At 41.2% G+C, this 20,588-nt stretch overlaps 1 protein-coding gene across 2 annotated transcripts in view; it reads right to left on the reverse strand.

The window, feature by feature from the left end:
- The window catches only part of sr (zinc finger domain-containg protein striped), a 110,916-nt gene that overhangs the window by 19,688 nt on the left and 70,640 nt on the right, over positions 1–20,588 (reverse strand). The window contains exon 1 of one of the 2 annotated variants that reach the window (XM_019051642.2): positions 3,840–4,650. The exons of the other annotated variant lie outside the window; for it this stretch is intronic. Within the exon in view, the coding sequence (XP_018907187.2) occupies positions 3,840–4,152 (313 nt within the window). The 5' untranslated portion in view covers positions 4,153–4,650. Of the gene's footprint in view, positions 1–3,839; positions 4,651–20,588 lie in introns of those variants that run through there. 2 annotated transcript variants of the gene reach the window in all.

The following is a 20,588-nucleotide window of genomic DNA, read 5'->3' on the forward strand; positions in this document are numbered from 1 at the left end:
CGACTTTTTGAAGATTGGTTTTCTAGAAGCACGCCGCAGAAAAGATGTTTTCAAGCTTCTGTAACCCGCGTTTCTATAAATAAGGGACTCATGTTTTCAATCAATCTCAGGCATGCGCTTTCCACGCGTGGCGCACGGTGGATCGAGTCAATGGGGAAGGTCAACATTTGGAAACTTTAAAAGCTCAGAACTCCGTTCATACAGAACTGTAAGGTCTTATAAGTGGTTCCATTAGTTTCCTTGTAAAATTTTCTACCGAAAACATTCCTTGAAATGTTAAATGCGACGAAATAAATACCAACATTTGCAGTTTTAGACGAAAATTTCATATCCGACCTCTCTAACTAACTCGATCCACTGTGTGGCGGATCGCTGACAGGCGTTGATAGCCGCTCTTGCTGAGAGTTTCAACGCATTTCTGAACTCTGTCAACGTTATCAAGCGCAGCACCAAAAAACCCCATGCACGTTCATGTAAGCCCTCGGAAAATCTTATCAATTTTACTATTGAGTCAGTAATGGAAAATCAGCAGAATGTTCATGAATCGTGCGTGATTTTTCTTTGAAGTTCGATTTTATGTCGATTCACTTGACAAGAGGTCATTTTAAATCTTGTTATAATTTTTCTTCTTTTTTTTATACAAATTAAACCACACAAACCCGTCTTATGCAATGCAAAAATTCACGAGTAATGGTTTTTTGTGAGATGAAAAATTGATTAAACTTTTTCAAAGTTTCTATTCTTTTCAAACCAATCTTTGCCTTTGAATTAAATAAACAGGTAGATTCGTCGTGTATTCTGGCAGACGGGCAGAGATATGCAGACTGTAAGGAGACATTTTATTTTTTCATTACAGTCTCACCTACGTTTATGACACACATCTCCGTAAATATTTTATAGTAAGAAGGGTTGATTAAGTGCTCATGTGTCGTGGTTAATTTGCTTCAGCACAATTTTGCAAGTTCGTTTTAGGTCGCTGGCCGTCGAAACGGACGTTTTTATGGTAGTAAACATTATCCATCATGTTTTAAAATAGAACTTCGGTGGGCAGTCCTCCAAAAATTCGGATAAAAATCTTTGGCGTTACAGGTAAATTTACAAAGCGCTAAACGACCAGTGTTTCGAGAGAAGTGGACCAGAAAAAGAAATGAATAGCATTCCCTTTCAACGCACGGTATTCACATATTGATGACATCAAACTAATACTTTGGTTTCAAAATTGGTCTCTTTTTAATAATTTCGTCCTAAATTCAATAGCATGAGCGTTGTAAGTTAGTTTAAAAAGGAATTTATTTTTTTTAGACTTTCTCGGAAGTTTTCTTTTGGCTTAAGAACTCATTATAAATGCGATATGCTTTGGTAGGTATTGAAAAATAATACATTTCATTTTGCGACTGTAGATAGTTACTAAAAGATGCGTTCAAGTCTCTTAACGGCGAATATTTCTCCTAAGTCTTTCAATAATATGTGAAACCTATTTGATGTCAAGTAATGTAAGCGCACTAATATTATAGCCAAACTAATGGACGCAATTGAAGGGAAACACTTTGCCACCAAAAATACATTTACGAAAGTGATGCATGTAAAAGTACCCCTGAAGAGTGGTTCTACTTAAATTTCGAATTCGAATAGATGAAGATTTGATACTTATTCTTTCCTTGTCTATTCGAGTTTTGTTCGAAACTAAAATTAAGACAAAAATAGTTATTATCACCATTGAAATCTAATTCCTCATAATTTTATTTTAAGACTGAGAATTAATCGGTTATGCTTTGGATCTATTTCAAAGGATGGAATGAAATGTCGTTTTGATTGACAACGCTATTGAAATAAACTAACTCCAAAATGTTTTCGCTTTCAATGAGTTTCAGTAATGTCATTTAGTGCGATTGGTCATGATTTCTTATCAAAATTATGAATTTTATTTCTTAAATGAGCATTTACAAGGAGCTTTGTTTTTAAATTTGCGAATAAGTTTTGAATAGTCATTAATTTAAAATCAGAAGAGATCTGTATTAAATAAAAAAGGCGTAGCGCGATAAATATTCACATCTACACAAATGTAATGAAGAGAGAAAGGGGTGGGTTTCGAGGCATCACTCACAAATTCTTGTTAGCTGTATTAAGTACTACCAAAAATAATGATGAAAACGTTAAAATGAAGATAATAAATAATACTGATTTGATCTTAAGGTGTCTTAAGTTCTTAAGTTAAGATCTCAAGTTCAATCACCGCGCAAGATCGAAGCCCCGTCGAGGAAGGCATCGGCCCAGTTTTTCCCGCGGTCAGCAGGGTCAGGGGTGGTAGGCTCTGCCGAATGTGGGTGGTGCGAAAGGTCAAAATGGGAATTTTCGGGAAGGGGAGAGGGGGCGAATAGTAAACAGCGCCGGGGCGCGTGGGAGTACACTCAAAGCCGGCGTGCGACTCCCGCGGAAATCCTGAGGGATTTGGCCGCTATCCTCAGGGATCAGCACCTCGAATCGGCTATCGATTCTCGACTAATTTGTGCCTACCTCAAGGAAACGCACATCCTATGCCGTCACATAGTTTTGGTGCGTTGGTTTTGCTTCTTATTTTCATTCTTGAGGTGGGAGAAGGGATATTTTTTGGTAATGCTTCAAAGTAATGAAATTGGAAAAGGGAGATTAAGGAGGAAAGAGAACTTAGGAAGGAATAATGGAAGTTAAATAGGCTACACAGATAGAGCACAGTGGTGAGTAATTTATATCAAAACTGATCATGTGGGTCTAGTAATTCATGTCGCGAATAACTATTTAATTTTAAATTTAAAATATGGTCTATTTTCTTGCTAGTCGCGTATCACCGTTGAATTAGTCGTTAGCTAAAGTATGAGCGCATCTAGCAACGGCTCCTTCCTATTGCTTCCGTAAAGAATATTGCTTTAAAGTATATTTATATTGCCTAGCCCTCTAACGGATTTCAGTATATTTTCTAAAAATAAATTATAGTAGAATAATTTAGGTTTTACAATGATTTTAATTCGAAAAATTATAGTTCGCACTTTGCTCAAGTTAGAGAGCATGCATTTACTATGAACTCGTCGAAAGAGCGATGGAGGAATATCAAACCCATTTAAACGTCAGACGCGCCTAACAGTTTTGACTTTCAAATTGTAAAAATTGTATTCATTTTTTTTAAAAATTATTTTAGTGCGTGTGATGTGGATTATTAGTAGATGATGTTTAATAAAACAGATTAGAAGACAGCCTTAGAATTAAAAGAGTGCAGAGCGTTCGACGGGTCAAAAAATCGACTTCTTAAGCATTTATTTAATTCGGAGTTCAGAGGCATTTTCTTGAGTAAGATATAAAATTATCCACGGCGCAGGGATAAATACCAAATGTCGTGGAGAATGAAAAGTAATACCAAATTCCGAGATCACGCAAGCGAAAGCGATCGCTTAAAATATATACCTCGCTTGGGGTTTAACAAAATTGAAATAATAAATTTACTTAATGTCCTCCATGATTATTTGAATTTGTTAGTATTACCAGAATTTGTAATACTTTACAGTGTTCCGACATTTTAAAGGAGTGTCGCTATCCGGGGGCTTAAACCTTTTACACGTTTTAGACCCAAAATAAGAACCAATATGATAACGGCTAGCGGAGCATTATTTTTAGATTAATGTAAAAATTATAATTTAAAAACGAGATAACTAATGCAACGGAATATCCTAAATTTTCCACGATAGGCTAAACACATTTAGTGCCTGCTTCATAATGCGTCTTCACTGATATATAAATGGGAGCCGTGAGAAATCAAGGGTTTCAGCAGTGAGGTAGAAATTGATAACTGGGCAGAGACCAAGACTGACCTGTGATAGGGGGTGGTTCTACAACCGTGGATGGCCCGAAAAACGACGGGATACTTCCGGAGGTAGCGATAGGGGTGTTGAGATCCCCGGGGGCGGGCTCGGGGGGCGCCGGCTCCCCGTGGGGGTCGCCGCAGGGCCCGGAGGCGGGCGCCGGGCTCCCCTCGCTATCCGAGGAGGCGCCCTTATAGAGGCACGTGTCGAAACTGAGCACGTTGAAGTGGTGTGCGGCGGCGGCGATATGGGCTGCGGCAGCGGACTCAGCGAGCAGGAAGGATGAGTGCTGTGGCAGGGCATCCAGCCCGTCCATGATCATGGTCGCAGCTGCCCCTGCGGACACGGAAACACTCCGGTCAGGGCTCGCACTCCCGAAAAAAACGAACGGAAAATCCGGCCCGAAGGACCAACGTCTCAGAACCGGCCCGGAGGACCGATGTTCCGCCGGAGTCCCAGCGCGTACAGTCACCGAAAATCAAACTCCAGGCACACACAACGATAATCCAGACGATGTATTCCAAGTCACTTGTAAGTACGAGTGTGTCACCGAGGATTCTAGCGAAGGGATCAACACTATTCGGTAATGGCGGCGATGCGTCGACGACGTCACGGGGTCACGCGGGTTCACTTCCCGAATTCGGGGGTAGGTGGACGAGGACGTGGATGTCGTGGCGGTTCACTCACTCGCGGAGGCGCGCGACGGCCACACGGTGCGGCGTGTGGGAGCTGACGCGGACGACTCGCAACTGTTTCGCGAGGCGCGCGCGGGTTTGGTTTTATGAATGAAGCATCTGTCCCATATTTGGAAGTCGGAGCCGAGCCAATGGGAGCGCGCGCCGCCCCCCAGAGCCCCCCGCCGCGCCGCCGTGACGTCAAAATGACGTAATGCAGCGCGCGGAGGGCGGGGAGTCGTCGGTCCCGCGATCGATGCTGCGCTCTGCGCCGCGGACCGCGTCCGGCCGGACTCGACTCGGCGGCGGGGGGGGGGGGGGGGCGGCTCGGGTGGTAGGGGGTAGGAGCAGGTAGACCGGCATATGAGTATCGAGCAGCGCCAGAGCCCCAACGTCCTTCTGCGGCACTCCAGGATCGATTTTTGAACTTGACGCTACGGCCGGCCCCAGCCCCGGCTCATCGCTACTTGTTGATGTCCGAGACAGGGTAAACTCTCGGCGAAAGCTTCGGGTGCCAAATTATTAGCTGCCTCGAGAAAACGCAACTCCAAGATTTTCCGGCCTTTACACTGAAAAAAAAGAGTGGTAGAATTTACCATTCCTTCACGCTGTATTTCACATACACCGAAAAAAAAGTGAAGTCGATTTAGCATTCTGGATGTAAAAAAAGTGTGCTAGAACTCACAAATACTAAATTACCCACTACGGCAGTTAGTTTTACATCTTGACTCTGCTTAAATTACTGCTGTAGGAGTTAATTCAGCATTTTGCAAGTTCTCAGCACACTTTTCATCCAGAATGTTAAATCAACTTCACTTTTTTTTCGGTGTAGCGTGGAGGAATGGTAAAAGCGTGAAGGAATGGTAAATTCTACCAATCTTTAAGTCGATTTCCAGAGGAATGGTTACCTGTATCAGTATATAGTAACGTTTACCTCTCTCTTTGAGTAGAATTGACTCTAAATTGACGCTGTGTGGAACACAGCGTAAAGGAATGGTGAATTCTACCAATCTTCTTTTTCAGCGTATCCGAGTTTTAACTTTTGATCGGAGCTTAAATCGCTGCCCGAAAGTGAAATCCAGTCTTTGATATTGTTGGGCTTTCATCAGTTGTTTTGAAGCCCAATCCACAGTTTCAAACTTTTTACCCGACTTGATTGAACGAAAGTTTTGATGGAAAGTTGAAAGAATATTGAATGTGACGTCGCATTCAAGTTTCCGTTCATTTTTCCATCAAATTGTCATTTTCTCGCGTCTGTATCACACTATCCAACTTTTCATTACGACAAGTTGCATTCAAGAGTTGAATCTAAAGTGTTATAGTGTTGGATTGGGCTTGTAAATTCGTCCCTACGTAGTTCGATCAACTATGATGAATGGAGTTTTAGGCAATGATCATCGATTACGCGACTTTAACTGCCCCCCCCCCCACTCCCTTGTCAGCGAGTGTGACTGCTGCTGCTGTTGCAGCTGATTGGCATTATTGAAATTTAAGAAGTCGTGAAAGAATACTTCATCCTCTCCTCCTGCCATAGCTTGAAACAAAAACAAATAAAAATAAGAATAATTCAACAGCTGAGAAAGTTTTTCGCTCATAAATAAGTTTTTGTTCTTCCATTTTTACAATCGGATTCAATTTCTGATTATTAGTTTTAGGATGGGTTTTCAAAATGAAGGTATCCACATCATAATGGTTCATGGTAGCTGTTGAGCGTTGCCGATTAAAATTAAGAGGCAACTCAAAGTTTTGATCAACACGCGAGCAGCAGTAGAATCAGGGCATTTTAGAGTAGAGGATGAGACTTCTCACATCCTCATTTTCAGAGCTTTCAGAAAACTCTCTATTAACTCTCTTTTAAGATAGTCAACTTCAGCCCTTCTAGCGTCAGGCCTTGCTGATGAAACCTTTTCAGCGTTGCTTGGAACGGTCCCTGGTCTGCCTATTGGCACGGTCATTAGTCGTTGACAAGGTTGCATAATTTTTAGCGTGAGCTTGAAGACTCCCCAACATTTTCATTAGCAATTAATGAGCCCTTTGAAAAGTCTAATGTAGATCGGCGCAGAATTGCGTATCAGGCAAGAAACAAACTCTTGCATCGGTGATGAAACGTGGTTAAAATAACGAGAGATTTAATCATGTAATAGGATTTACTGCACGACTGCACCTTAAAGACGAAACATAAATAGTAAATACAATAATGAAAAAGTAGTCATTTGGGACCTTGAGCGTTTAGGATCTCTTATCTCCTTCAAGGTTTCAACGATTGGCTCACTTTTTCACTCATTTTCACTTTCAAAGGTAGTCTTAAGCTTTGCTACCCAAAAGAAAATCTAGACTTCCTTCCACTAAACTTGCTCCGTCAAAAATTCTCGTAACCCTCGGAAATAATTTTTTAAAAAAAAAAAAGAGTTTATTTTCTTCTTCTTTTTCCTTTATCTCTCTTTTTTTCAAAATAGGTGACAGATCAAATGGTAAAATAACGCGTGTAATGCTTTTCCGGCAAAATACCTGGAATTTTCCACGAATGCCCTCCCCAGAGTCCCAACTGGCAAGAGTGCGAGAATCAGCGGAAGACAGAAAAACAGGGTGGGGACGAGAAACGCGGAGGGAAGGGGGCGAGGGGGAGAAGAAAAATAATAAAACATTGAGGTGCGGTACTTGCTCCGGTAAGATGTTGAGGCTGCGCTCGAGACCATCAACCTAAGTGTGTTTCACTTATGCACCTTCCCTCCCCCGTCCCCTGCGGTCAGCTATCCCCCCTGCCCCACCGAGCCGGTGTCCCCCCTTCCCCGATGCCCTCGGTTTGAGCATCATTATTTTCATCATTTTCATAACCTGGACATGCCGGTGCCTCCTCGCTGGGCTCCAGCGCGTTGTTGGGGTTTGGAGGTCTATAACATCCACATTTAATGTATGGATGGCTTTAAGGTGAATTTCTAGGTTTTAATTTAATATCGGTATATGGCTGTTCCTAAGGAAGGGTTCAATTATTCGATACTATCGATGGATTTTTTTCCAGAGATACATGTTGTAGAGTTGAGAAAAAAAAAGGTGATGAAATGTAATTTTTCCTGGAAATTAATGTCACTACTACTTAAGCCCCTCATTGTCTGAAATTTCAGGAAATTTCAAAAGGCTGTTTTCCATTAGACACTGGCTTATTAATTGCGTCTTATAACGACAGCTTAAAATGTTTCAATCAAGAAAGTTGTGATCGCTACCCTATCGAAAATTTTGAAGTCCCGACTCATAACTTTCAAATTTGTACCTAATCTAGGCGACGTGTATCATCATCCATGCCCAATTAGAGCCCTTTTAACAAAATCCAGTGGTTTAAGAATAATGACAAAATATCAATTTACCCTCGATCACTTCTTCTTTCCAATCATCAGTCGATTCTCGTCCAAATCTGATTACACAATGATGTAATCAGATTTTGGTGTCCATTGTGTAGTCAGATTTTGACGAAAATCCACCGATGAGTGGAGAATAGAAACGATCGAGGGTAAGTGTTTATTTTATTTCATTTCTTATATAGTCAAAACCTCTACAAAAATGAATTCACCTACCCAGCTATCAAAATATCGTGGACTTGTGGCGTTAAAAATACATATAAGAGTCAAATGCATACATGCAAACACACTTCCAGTTGATCTGGTATTTTATCAGCAGTGCCTAAGCCGAATATAATCAGTTAGTGATTGAAAAGTGTCAGTTACTCAAAGAAAGGAGGCAGGAGGTTTACACGTCACATATCGAGATGAGATATATCTCCGTCCGATCACTGGTAATCTATCTGGGGTTTCAGAGTTACTACAATATATTATCTTTTTCAATGATTTTCCAGAAAGATGCTTTAAAATTTCAAAATTATTATAATTGGTCGATTGATTCGGTAAGTTCTTGCTAGCTCTCATCACCACTGTAACAATCTATGTTCAGCATAAGAGGCGTGTTTGTCGGAGTGACGTCATGATGACTGTCTTTTGCGTCTCGCCATTCAACGGCGGGTGGCCTCAAATCCCCTGGGTAGAGACTGCGACGCAAACAGCGCGACAAGGAAGTCGCGCCCTCGTTTCTCTGGTTGCGTTCTTCAGTTACAAATTTGCTTCAATGAGCTATTCTTGGAAGTTCCTAATGACGAGGACGTGTCGGCGTTGTTGATATTGACAGTATATGTTACTCTAATGAAGTTAAAAATGCATCGGAGTAAAAGAGCCTTTAAGTTTTTGACGAATCGTTCCCGAGGAGAAGAATAATGGTGATTCAAGCTAGAGTTCGAGACCTTGTGAATTGTCATCAAACGATTGCTGCGAAACTCAGGTGTGCCAAAATATGGATAAAATTCATGCAAACCGGAGGGTAAGATCGCGATCCAACATGGTTTCGCGATCCAACCCCCCAAGGCGCTTCGCGCCTTAGGCGTTAATCGTATGATTTTGTATTATAGAGTAGATATACGTATCGCCGGTAAGGTCGTATGAATGTGCATTTCCAGTGTCCTACATAGCTTTTGATCAGGAAATGTTGATGGTGTCCCCTGCCGCTTTTGAACCTCAAACCATACAATCCTTTCAGATATCAATTTCATACCGTGAAACATTTTTTTTTAAAAGCGGAAGTTTCATTTTCATAAAGCTAATGCGATTAGTGTTTCAGAGGGTCAAAAAACTTAAAACACCATAATTGGCACTTATACAGCTATGCGAACAGTCGATGAGATCATCGACAGTTTCTTCAAAATTTGACCACATAGGGTGGTCTGAAAATGAAATATAACCTGTTCATTTAAAGATATGCACGAGTCGAATTGAAAGACTAGTGGAAGTTCTTGTAAGAAAAACTGCCAGCACTGTGACGGATTGTAGCGTATAATATGTGCACACAATGAAAATCCGGATGAAATGAAGTGGTGTAATGTAATGTAATTTGATGTAACCTCCGACTCCTGAGTCTTGAGTGCAAGGAATCTTTCATGAATTTGGTGCCCTGACCGTCAAGAAACTACTAAGAAAATATTGACCAAAAAGTGCCTGTACTTTTACCATAAGGTCAGTAAGTATTTTGGCGCATATACAGCATTTCGATTTGATTATCTCCTCTTTTACATAGAGAGACGTAGCAATTTTATGACCCTCTTACACCAGATCCTAAAATTGAACAAAAGACATATTTTATGGTCACTGTTCCTCAAGAAGCGTTAATTTCCGAATGCATTGGAACCCGAGCAAGACACCGATAATTAAATTCAAACATTATCAACCAGATCATCTCTCCAGGAGTAAAACAGGTAGTCCGTGCATGCCTCTAACATTACTTCTGTTCTACCGTGCTAGGAAGAACGCCGTATGAACATTCGAGAGTCGCTAAATTTCCTTCCATATAATGTTCAGTTTTGAGGAAAATTGTGAATATTTTTCCTTGAAATTGTCAGGATTTTTCGGTGGAATTCCAAGCAAAATTTTCAGAAAAATTGAAAGAAAAATATTCATAAGTTTATTAGGAAATTCGTGTTTTATCAAAGGAAATTTGGCAACGCCTAAAGGTTCATACGGCGTTCTTCTTCAGTACGGCAGTGTCCCTCAGTGTTTCATGTATGTGCTACCGGCAATGTTCTTCGTCAGGAGCAAGATATCTCGGTGTTATGCAAGGTCAAAGGCTCAAAAAGTGGTCAAAACACCCGTTAACCGAGCCTGGAGCCTCAGAAACAAGTCCCTTGATCGCGATTGGGATCTCTGGATCTGCGTGGCGACTCAAAAAAAAACTCCAATCAGGAGGCAACTCTCTTGCCAATAAAAAGAAGAAGCTCCCAGTTGTCGATGGCACTTGTCCGCTTTGATTGCTTCCGAGGCGCAACATCCATCACCCTGGGACGGCAACGAATGGCTCCTGCGACGCGAGATTCGAGCCCCGATAAACCGCCACCAATCCATCTCGCGGAAACTGGAAATTCGCGAATCGATAGCGCCTCGCGCCACATATCGCAAAAACAGATGTAAGAAACTCAATTTAACTGATTCTAAATCTTGCAAAATCTCTCGAAATATCTCAAAATTGCATGAAGTATACACGGAAAAAACAACATAGTGCTAAGCCCTAACTGTTTAGATCAAATTTAGGCAGCTAATATGGCATTAGTGCTGAGCTCTACAACTTTAGGGTCCAGCCCCACAGACTGGGAAGGTCTTAGCACTAGTGCCATATCAGCTGGCTTTATCTGATCTGAACAGTTACGGCTCAGCACTATGTTGTTTTTTTCCGTGTGGAATAATTAGTTAATCCCAATTACGACGATCAGCAGCTAGGCTATTTGCGCCGAAGACTAGGCAATTACCTTAAATTTAAAGATTTATACATATGTTAGAAGAGCTTTAAAATGTTAGTATTTATTTGTGGATTATCAGATCACAAAGGATGGGTGCGCGAAGGGATGTAATTTTGTATTTCGACGCTTGTAGCATAGGTTTTTTGGCATTACAGCAAAATTTGATCGACTGTAAGGAGAGAGCGTTGACAGAAAGAGCAAAATGGAACTGGAGTAACTCCTCCTGGATAATTCCTTTATGGTTATTTTATAATGTATTTAAAAAAATATTAACAAACGTTTAATGATTACCAGATTTAAAGCACTATTTCATCTTTAGAATTTTTTTGAGAAACAGGAAACCTAAACTTGACCAAAATAGAATTGTTTTTTTTTTTTCAATTATATTATTAATATTTTTTGATATTAAGCTTTATTATAGTTCATTAAAAAAATTCATATAATCAAAAAACGTAAAATTCTAGTAAAAATGCTGTCAGACAGAATTTCAGAACTCCGCTGAGCCTGTACTATCCCTGGTAGAAATTCAAGGCAAGTAATTACAAAAAATTCAAATGAGCCATGAAGCCACCCTAGTTCTCGAGCCTCCTAAAAGTCTGTCAATGAGGCGGCATTCTCATCCATTTCTCTTTTAACCCTTTGTTGCTTACAGCTTTTAATTGAGCTTCTTCTTCGTTCTTCGTCACACCGTTAGAGATACTCAGTGTAAAACGTCTTTTGCACTAGCCCCACTTCAGCCATTCTGTTGACATAATCAAACAAAATAATCTTTGTTTTGAGACTCTATTTTCCTTTTGTTGACTTTTGTTTTCCCTCAAAAAAATATAGACACCACTCTATTCCAACATACTGTAAGGAGTTCATTTCAAGGATGAGTAAGGAAACAAAATATAATTTCTCTGATTAACAAAAAGTAAAAAAAGTTTCTGATAAAACTCCATACTGTATTTTTCTCTCAAAAATTCCAAGATTAAACCAATTTTGAACCGTCAAGAGCAAGAGACATCATTACATCTGCCGGCTAGCCGATTAAGTATCGTTGGACTCTACGACATTCGATCAGCAATCGAAAGCGTTTGACAGGGAAGTTGCCTCGTTAAGCAAACTTGGTATTTTTTCTCGTTGATCCTGCTTCTTCTTGGTGTTGTAAACAAATTGCTTACACCTTCCTCCATAACGAACGATTGGGATCGCCTATATAGTCGTCCCTACCTGATGAAAAGTCGTATCTAACTTATGAGATGAGCCCTACTTTGCATAAGTCACCGTTGAATCTAGGACTTGCATGAAGGGAGAATTGAGACCCTTCATTAGCTGAGTAACGTGTTTAGGTGGCTTTGAATTCGGACGCAAAACTTGTCCGTCGGAAGCTAATTCTTGTACTTGACTCCCCGATTTGTATTAATTTTTTTACATTTCTTTATCTGTTAGTTAAAACACGGTGTCTCTAAAAATTGGTTGCAATAAATCGACGACCTGGATCACCGTCTAGTTGCCAAATCAGTCATGGCCGCATAGTTTCAAGAGGACAGAAATCTGTGCACCTATGCGGAAAAACTGCATTTGGTAATTCTTAATATGATAACATCTATGACGGCCAAAAATACCTCATGGCTCCGCCTAGACAAATACTCACAATGGTACATACAAATGATCTAATTATTCATTTATCCATCGAAAAAAGTAATTTTGAAAAAATAAATATATAGTCTGGACACACACCCTAGAACACCTATCTTTTTTAGTGGATTATAATTTTTTACATAGGTCATTGCTGCAATGGAGAATTTGCATGCACATTTTTCATTGCTTCATCTGAAAGTGCTTAAAGATCTGATTTCACAGTATTTTTTATAATTTTTTTCTGATATGGGAAATAGTATAAAAATAGAATTAAAAGTGAGAAAATGCACCGCCTTGTGACGTCGTCTGGCGGCATTTCCCATTTAGACACACGTATTTTAGCAGGTTAGATCATTTTGTCATATCTTCTCCAATAATCGATCAATTCATGGACCAAGGGTGTTCTCGTGTTCAGTTCACTCATTAGTTTCCACTTAAACCCAAAATCCATCAAATTTCAGACACCTGCGAATTCTCTATTGTCTCCTGAGACTGGACGATAAGTCGTGTGTAAGTTCAAAAAATTATTGGCAACGGTGCAGTAGATAGACGGCACTCATTTAAGAGGCCTCTGGAAATGACCCGAAAGATTAAAACAGTGTGCATCATTTACACGGGGTTACAAATTGATATTAATTACGGAGACACGGGACACGAGAAACGTTGACCTATGGGGACCTGGGTCCGGGTAGCCAAACACATTTCCAAATTGACCTGCTCAATTAGCCTTGTAGACCCAACCAAGCGCTCAAATTTATCCTCAGCTGCACGTTCGGGAAAGCTCCCGTCAAGCCGCCGAGAACTCTAGCAAACTCTACTTGTCCTTTTATAGGTCCGTGTACTAGGTTCATCACGATTCAGGACGTTCTGGTACAAGAACTACTTGTTAAATTGGTCCGTGTAGCGCTCTAAGGGGCCCTTTTTAGGAGAATAATTTTTATGATTGGACTACATTTTGCAATATTAGGTACCACAGTTTCTGGTACATCCGTAAAGACACTTATTTGCACGCAGGGAAACTAATGGTACGTACGTTTTTTCTAAACTGAGCCAGTAATTGTAGTTCAACTGAAAACTACACGACGCGCTATTTTAACCAATTCGACTTAACTTTGCGCTTAGGAAATACAATTTCTGGCTCATCGGTAAAGACACTACTAATTTGTATAGGGAAACTAATGGCACATGTGCTATTTCTAAACTGAGCTATTAATTGTATTTCCTAATTGCAGAATGGAGTCCAATTCTTCATACCGTGCTTCAAGGGCCGGCCTGACTCGGAGGGAGTGTGCTCTGGCCCAGAGAACTCTGCAGGAGCACCTCTTGGCAAACTTTGTTTGCCCTATCAGGGCTTTTGTGAACAAATTTCTACAAGAAGAGCCCCCAATTTCTCTACTCAGCAGGCCTTTAATATGACTGTATAGTATCTCAATATGGCCGATGTTGAATTGGAATGAGTTTTCGCCCCCATCAAAGAAAAAAGTAACCGCACTAAAAACAACTTTTGCACGAAAATTAGCATTGAGATAAAACCCATGAGATTTAAGTAAAAACGACCTGTAGCCACAAGTCTTCCATCGAACTGATGTCGTCTGTGCTGCTTTCACGCCGAAGCTCAGCGTTTTCAATGCCTTCTGAAAAAACGACGCAAATTGCTATCACCGTTTTTAGAAGCAGGTCCGACCGGAAATATCTTGTAGGGTGTTTTCCTCAGTTTTTATCTGAATCAGTATCAATGGACGAACGAACTTTTGGTAAATGACCATAATACGGCACCGTAATTGACCAACAAGGATAAAACAAGTGTGCCAGATTCGCTGACAAACTGCACAGAAAACAGAACCGTCAACATTGTCAATTGGACTGTTCTTTTTCAACATTTGGAAACATGTACAACCACTCGACATCTCATTCAAACTTTTCCTCTCCCGAATATATGTTGGAATGCAGAGGGGCGAAAGAAGAGGACACTCTATCGTCATACTAAATACTAACAGCAGATCTGCGGAAAGATTTTACAGTATAGTTACGTGATTTATATTTTGTACAGCGGTGAAAAAAAAAAAACACTTTTTTTAATTTTATATGTTTAGGGAAGATATGTCAAGGGGAAGCCGAAAAGATCGGAAGAATAAATCCGCTGGTGAAAATCGAAAAGTACACGGAGAAAACAACTTCGTGCGTGGGACCCGAAGTTTAGGTCATATGGATCTCTGAAGTTTTCGGAATTAAGCATCTGAACACTTTAGGTCCAGCAGCTGAGATTTGGATCACACATCTGAAATTTCAGTTCTTGCATCTGAAGTACTTCGGTTTTCACATCCGAAAAACTTCGGTTCTCACATCTGAAGTACTTCAAATGTAAGAACTGAAGTTTCAGATGTGTGATCCGAACCTTGACAGCTAGACCTAAAGTGTTCAGATGGTCAATCCGGAAACTTCAGAGATCCATATGACCTAAACTTCGGGTCCCACGCACGAGGTTTTTTTCTCCATGTACTTGTGGAGCATCAATTCGGTGCCCTTATCTGTATAAAGTTTTCCATTTAATATGTTCTTTTCTAATAAAAGAAACGCGACTAAAATGTCCTAGGAAATTGTCAACCATACTTCATATCGATGGTGAAACTGCAGAAATGCGTATCTCAGTTGGAGGCGTTGCAGACTTCCTGTCATGCTCTATTTTTGAAACGGAAACCTTTCGAACAACATTTTTTGAAAGTTGTTGAAACTTTTCTTCTCTATGTGAAGAATGTTCTGGAAAACTTCAAGCCTTGATGTTGGCTGGGTCTCCTTTCAAAAATAAAATAGGAGCGGAGATTTTGGAACACGGTAACCGAGATTCGCATTTTTTGCAGTTTCTTCGTCGATATAGCGAAAAGTGCATAGGAACACGCCTTAAACGGTTTAACTAGAGCATGCCTGATGGAAAGACCCTAACACATTGATGATTGTCAACATAATCCAGACCCTGCGGAATATTTTGTTATTCTAACAACGATCAATACTTTCATCGATTATCTATTCTGAAGACCTCATTTTTATCGTGCAAGATTAACTTTATTGCATTTGTGCAGCGAAGCGCCACGTTAATTTTCTCACACGTTGATTTTACTGCGGTTCATCAATAGCCAATGCCACTCCGCTTCCATCAAAAATCGATCGCTTAATTTGAAACCCGAGGTCCCATGAAGCCACTAACCACCTTAACAAACTGATTAGCTTCATATTCATCCGACCCATTTGGGCGGATTAAGTATCGTTCTCCCATAGGATTCTGAAATCTTAACTTTTCGTAAAAATCAACTAATTAATTTAAAATAAATATTTCATCCCTTGTGAAATTGTAGGAAAACATGATGTAACCACCAATTTTGTTCAAATCAAATTCAAAGTCAAAAAATAAGCGGCACTTGCACTGAAAAAAAATAGCTTGGATCAAGCATAGTAATTCTTGAATTTGCCGCCAAGAATTTTCTTTATCTTGCTTTAAGCTGACTTTTTCTTGATTCAAGAAACATTATGCTTGGTTTAAACAAAAGGAAGTAACTTATATTAACCGGCAAATTTCTTGATTTAAGAAGAAATACTTCTTGGCGGCAAATTTCAGATTCTTGTTTTTCCAGTGTGAGTCGAAGCCATCAAGGACAACAATTCGATTTGGCCTCTCGTTTGCTTAAGCAAACTTCTAAACTTTTCAACATAGATTTCACAAAGACTTTTTTTCCATCATTAAACATACTAAAGCACGCCTGATACAACAGTGAGTAGTTGTACGCCCGACTTAACTCAAGTAGATTTTGGATTTTTGTGAGCTTCATCGATTCGAATATCGGGTAGCTTCAAAATCGCGTAAAACACAGCGTTCTAGAGGTAATTCGTTCGAAATTCACACGAAATATCGCGCGAACCACACAACGGGATTACCGTTTTCACGCAACCCAGGAAGCTTCGAAATCGCGTGAAATACAGCCTCCTAGCGTTGAGTCGTTCTAAAGTCACACAAAGTATCGTGCGAACCACACAACTGGATTACCGTTTTCGCGCAACCCATGAAGCTTCAAAATCGCGTATAACGCAGCGTCCCAGCGTTGAGTCGTTCGAATGTCACACCAAATATCGCGCGAATCGCACAACGGGATTACCGTTTTCGCGCAACCCAAGAAGTTTCAAAATCCCGTAAAACACAGCGTCCTAGAGGTGATTCGTTCGAGAGTCACACAAAATATTGCGCGAACCACACAACTGGATTACCGTTTTCGCGGAACCCATGAAGCCTCAAAATCGCGTAAAACACAGCGTCTTAGAGGTGATTCGTTCGAGAGTCACACAAAATATCGCGCAAACCACACAACGGGAATATCGTTTTCGCGCAATCCAGGAAGCTTCAAGATTGCGTAAAACACAGCGTCCTAGAGGTGATTCGTTCGAGAGTCACACGAGATATCGCGCGAACCACACAACGGGATTACTGTTTTCGCGCAACCCAAGAAGCTTCAAAATCCCGTAAAACGCAGCCTCCTAGCGTTGAGTCGTTCGAAAGTCACACAAAACATCGCGCGAACCACACAACGGGATTACCGTTTTCGCGCAACCCAAGAAGCTTCAAAATCGCGTAAAACACAGCGTCTTAGAGGCGATTCGTTGGAGAGTCACACAAAATATCGCGCGTACCACACAACGGGATTACTGTTTTCGCGCAATCCAGGTAGCTTCAAAATCGCGTAAAACGCAGCCATGGACCAAGAGAATAAATAAGGACCCCCAACTCCGGTTAGCGCTGACATCAGCGCTCCCTGGCAGAGGGTGTAGTGAACTAAACCGATGATTGGGTCTTCCTGTTTATATTTCCATGCACCACCTATTTAGGCTTATCACTCAGTAGTGCTCATAGAAGTTTCTAGATCCTCGTATCCTCGTGGTCGCCCTGCAGTTTTGAAGAGTTTAGTGTGAAAAGTTTCCCATTTTCATTTCAATCTTCGTCAGTCTTCGTGTACATAAACTGGTATTAATGTGAAGTGTTATTTCTAACCGTTTTACTCAGCAGCGACTGCTGTTGAGAAAGCCAAAGGAAGTGTGTATGTAGTGTGCAGCAGGAATCAGGATTGTACTTTAGCCGAAGGCGCCTCTCTGTTAAGTGAAATCTTTTTAGTGAGAAATAGTGTTGTACTGATAAAAATCAACTGAGTGTCACAAAATCAAAGATACTTGACTTCAAGCATTACCTTTAATTTGATTATTAGCAAGTCTCTTTGATTCTGCGTCAGAAGTTGACTGAATCATCTTTGCTCGTGTTTTGATAAGATACTTCAAATCAAAGTCTTTCGCATTGACCTCTGCCGAAGGGATGTATCTATACAATTTCATTAGTTTGCGAAAGTAAAATGTATTAAAGTATCTACACAAATAAATAAATCATAGATAAACAAAGAACATTGCATGGAATAACATACTATAGAGGTACGATCGTGGACCGCTGCGGCGTTAGTTCACCGCACCCTCTGCCAGGTTCGCTGCGAGCGCGCGTTAACGGTTTTTAACACAGGGTAGCATAGGGAGTTGGGAGTCCTTATTTATTCTATTGGTCCATGACGCAGCGTCCTAGCGTTGAGTCGTTCGAAAGTCACACCAAATATCGCGCGAACCACACAACGGGATTACCGTTTTCGCGCAACCCAAGAAGCTTCAAAATCCCGTAAAACACAGCGTCCTAGATGTGATTCGTTCGAGAGTCACACAACATATTTCGCGAACCACACAACGGGATTACCGTTTTCACGCAACCCAGGAAGCTTCGAAATCGCGTGGAAAACAGCCTCCTAGAGGTGATTCGTTCGAAAGTCACACAAAACATCGCGCGAACCACACAACGGGATTACCGTTTTCGCGCAACCCAAGAAGCTTCAAAATCGCGTAAAACACAGCGTCTTAGAGGTGATTCGTTGGAGAGTCACACAAAATATCGCGCGTACCACACAACGGGATTACCGTTTTCGCGCAACCCAGGAATCTTTAAAATCACGTGAAATATATTGTCCTAGCTTGAAGTTGTTTTAAAGACACAATAAATATCGGGTGAGTTGCACAACCAGGTAGCCATTTTCGCACCACCAGGAATGTTCAAAATCATGTTAAATACACAATACCACAACACATAGGTTTAAGTCTTTTTAAAGTCATAAGAAATATCGCGTGAAGCGCACAACCTGGCAGCCGTTTTCGCACCACCAGGAATCTTCAGAATGAAGTGAAAAACATTGTCCTTGCTTTAAGTGGTTGTAAAGTCACAAGAGACTTCGCGTGAAAGTCACGACCCTTATCCAGGTGTTGTTTAGTAGGAAGGAGGTGAAGAGGTGCAGTGTTTTCTCATCACTTGGCGGACAACCTCCATTTCTCACTAAAAATTCGGTACTGGCCAACTGACGAGGCAACTACGATTTTTGCAAGTGGTGTGGATGTGTACTCTCGTCGAATCGCTCGTCACTTTACCGACACCGAATATTCGTCGATTCTCGCCGAAATGTTGAACAGGTTACTAATTTTTAATCCATGTGTTTGGTCAATTTAGCTGAAAAAACCAAAAAATAATTTCGCACGTTTACGTAGATTAGTTTGTGTTCTACCTACTCTATTATCATAAAATGGAAAAAAAGAAGAAAATCTTTACAACCAGCGACTGGTTAAACATGCCCACGCTACCGAGCAGCAGTAACGATTAATATCGGGGTTGCGGACACAATTGAATCAGTGAGAACGAAAACACACCAACTTGGTAACTCGAAAATACTCACTTTTCACTGAGGACAGGCAATTTTCATGAAGGTCATTGAAGTTACCGTATCTCTTCCAACTTGGACACTTAAAGTGTCCTTAAGTCCTTGCTTTTAGGCACCAAAAATCTTTTTCTTAGACTAACTTCTTCACCTAATATGCAGTTTTGTGTTTGTCTTGATTATTTTCATTTTTTCGATTTGGTGTGTTTTCGTTCTCACTGATTCAATTACCTACCCTGGTAGTTGCTGCAACAAACCGAGAAGTGCGTGACAGATGTGCTAACCACCGTAGTAGTCGTGTCCTGTACCACGGTAGTCAGCGTAACTACCACATTGCAGCTGGCGCATTTTTGACCATTCGAGTCGATTTTCCCACTCTATTCCGTGCAATTTCCGCCTCACTCATGGGCAGTGTGAGGCCCCTGAAATATTGCGTCTCCTGATTCACCATAACAAAGAATTTCCTCGCCCGGCGCGGCATTTTGACAGCGCCTCATTTGCCCTGAAGTGGAGGTCAGCATTAGAGACGTACATTGTCGTTCTTCGGAAAAACGCCGTATAAACATTCGAGAGTTGCCAAATTTCCTTCAACGAAATGTTAATTTTTAAGGAGCGTGATGATTATTTCCTCTTGGTATTTTCTGGTAATTTAGAGCCGATTGCGAATAAAAATCTCTGAAAAATCGGAGACAATTTATTCACAGATTTCCCTGAGAATTCGTATACTTGTAGAAAAAATTTGGCAACGTCTTAAGGCCCATACGGCGTTTTTCCTTAAGACGGCAGTACAGGTCCCGACCCTGAGTGCGTGGCTCGCCGGGTGCGGCGGCCGCGGCGCAGCGCGCAGGCTATCGTGCTGCAGAAACCGTCGCTTCTCTGGCGTAAGGGCGTACCTAGATCTCTGCATGAGCCCCAAAAGGTATGTGCTTATATTTACAGCAGGGGTCATGTGGAAATTGACATACGATGTTACATGAGAGCGAAATGAATGGAAGAGCAGGGACTCGAGCGGCTGGGCCTGGCTGAAGCAGGGCGCTCCGCGGTTTCGCGGCCGGACGTGGACGTGGACGTGCTCGGGGCCCCACGCCACGCGCGCACCCGTCGCGTGGGCCCTCGCCCCGCTGTCACATCGCGCCCGAGACGGATAGAAACTCTCCCCTTGTGTCTAGAGTATCTATACTACTGTGCTAAGGAAGAACGCCGTATGAACATTCGAGAGTTGCCATATTTTCCTTGATAAATCCTCTTTTTCTTGACGAAAATAATCTAATTGCAGAGTGTGGCATTAGATTTGCTGAGTCGTTTGTGATGGAGGTTCTGCACAGAGAAAAAAACTTCCTGCGTGGGACCGGAAGTTGAGGTC

The sequence above is a fragment of the Bemisia tabaci genome, chromosome 4 (genome assembly GCF_918797505.1).
Source record: "Bemisia tabaci chromosome 4, PGI_BMITA_v3".
Taxonomy (NCBI): Eukaryota; Metazoa; Arthropoda; class Insecta; order Hemiptera; family Aleyrodidae; genus Bemisia; species Bemisia tabaci.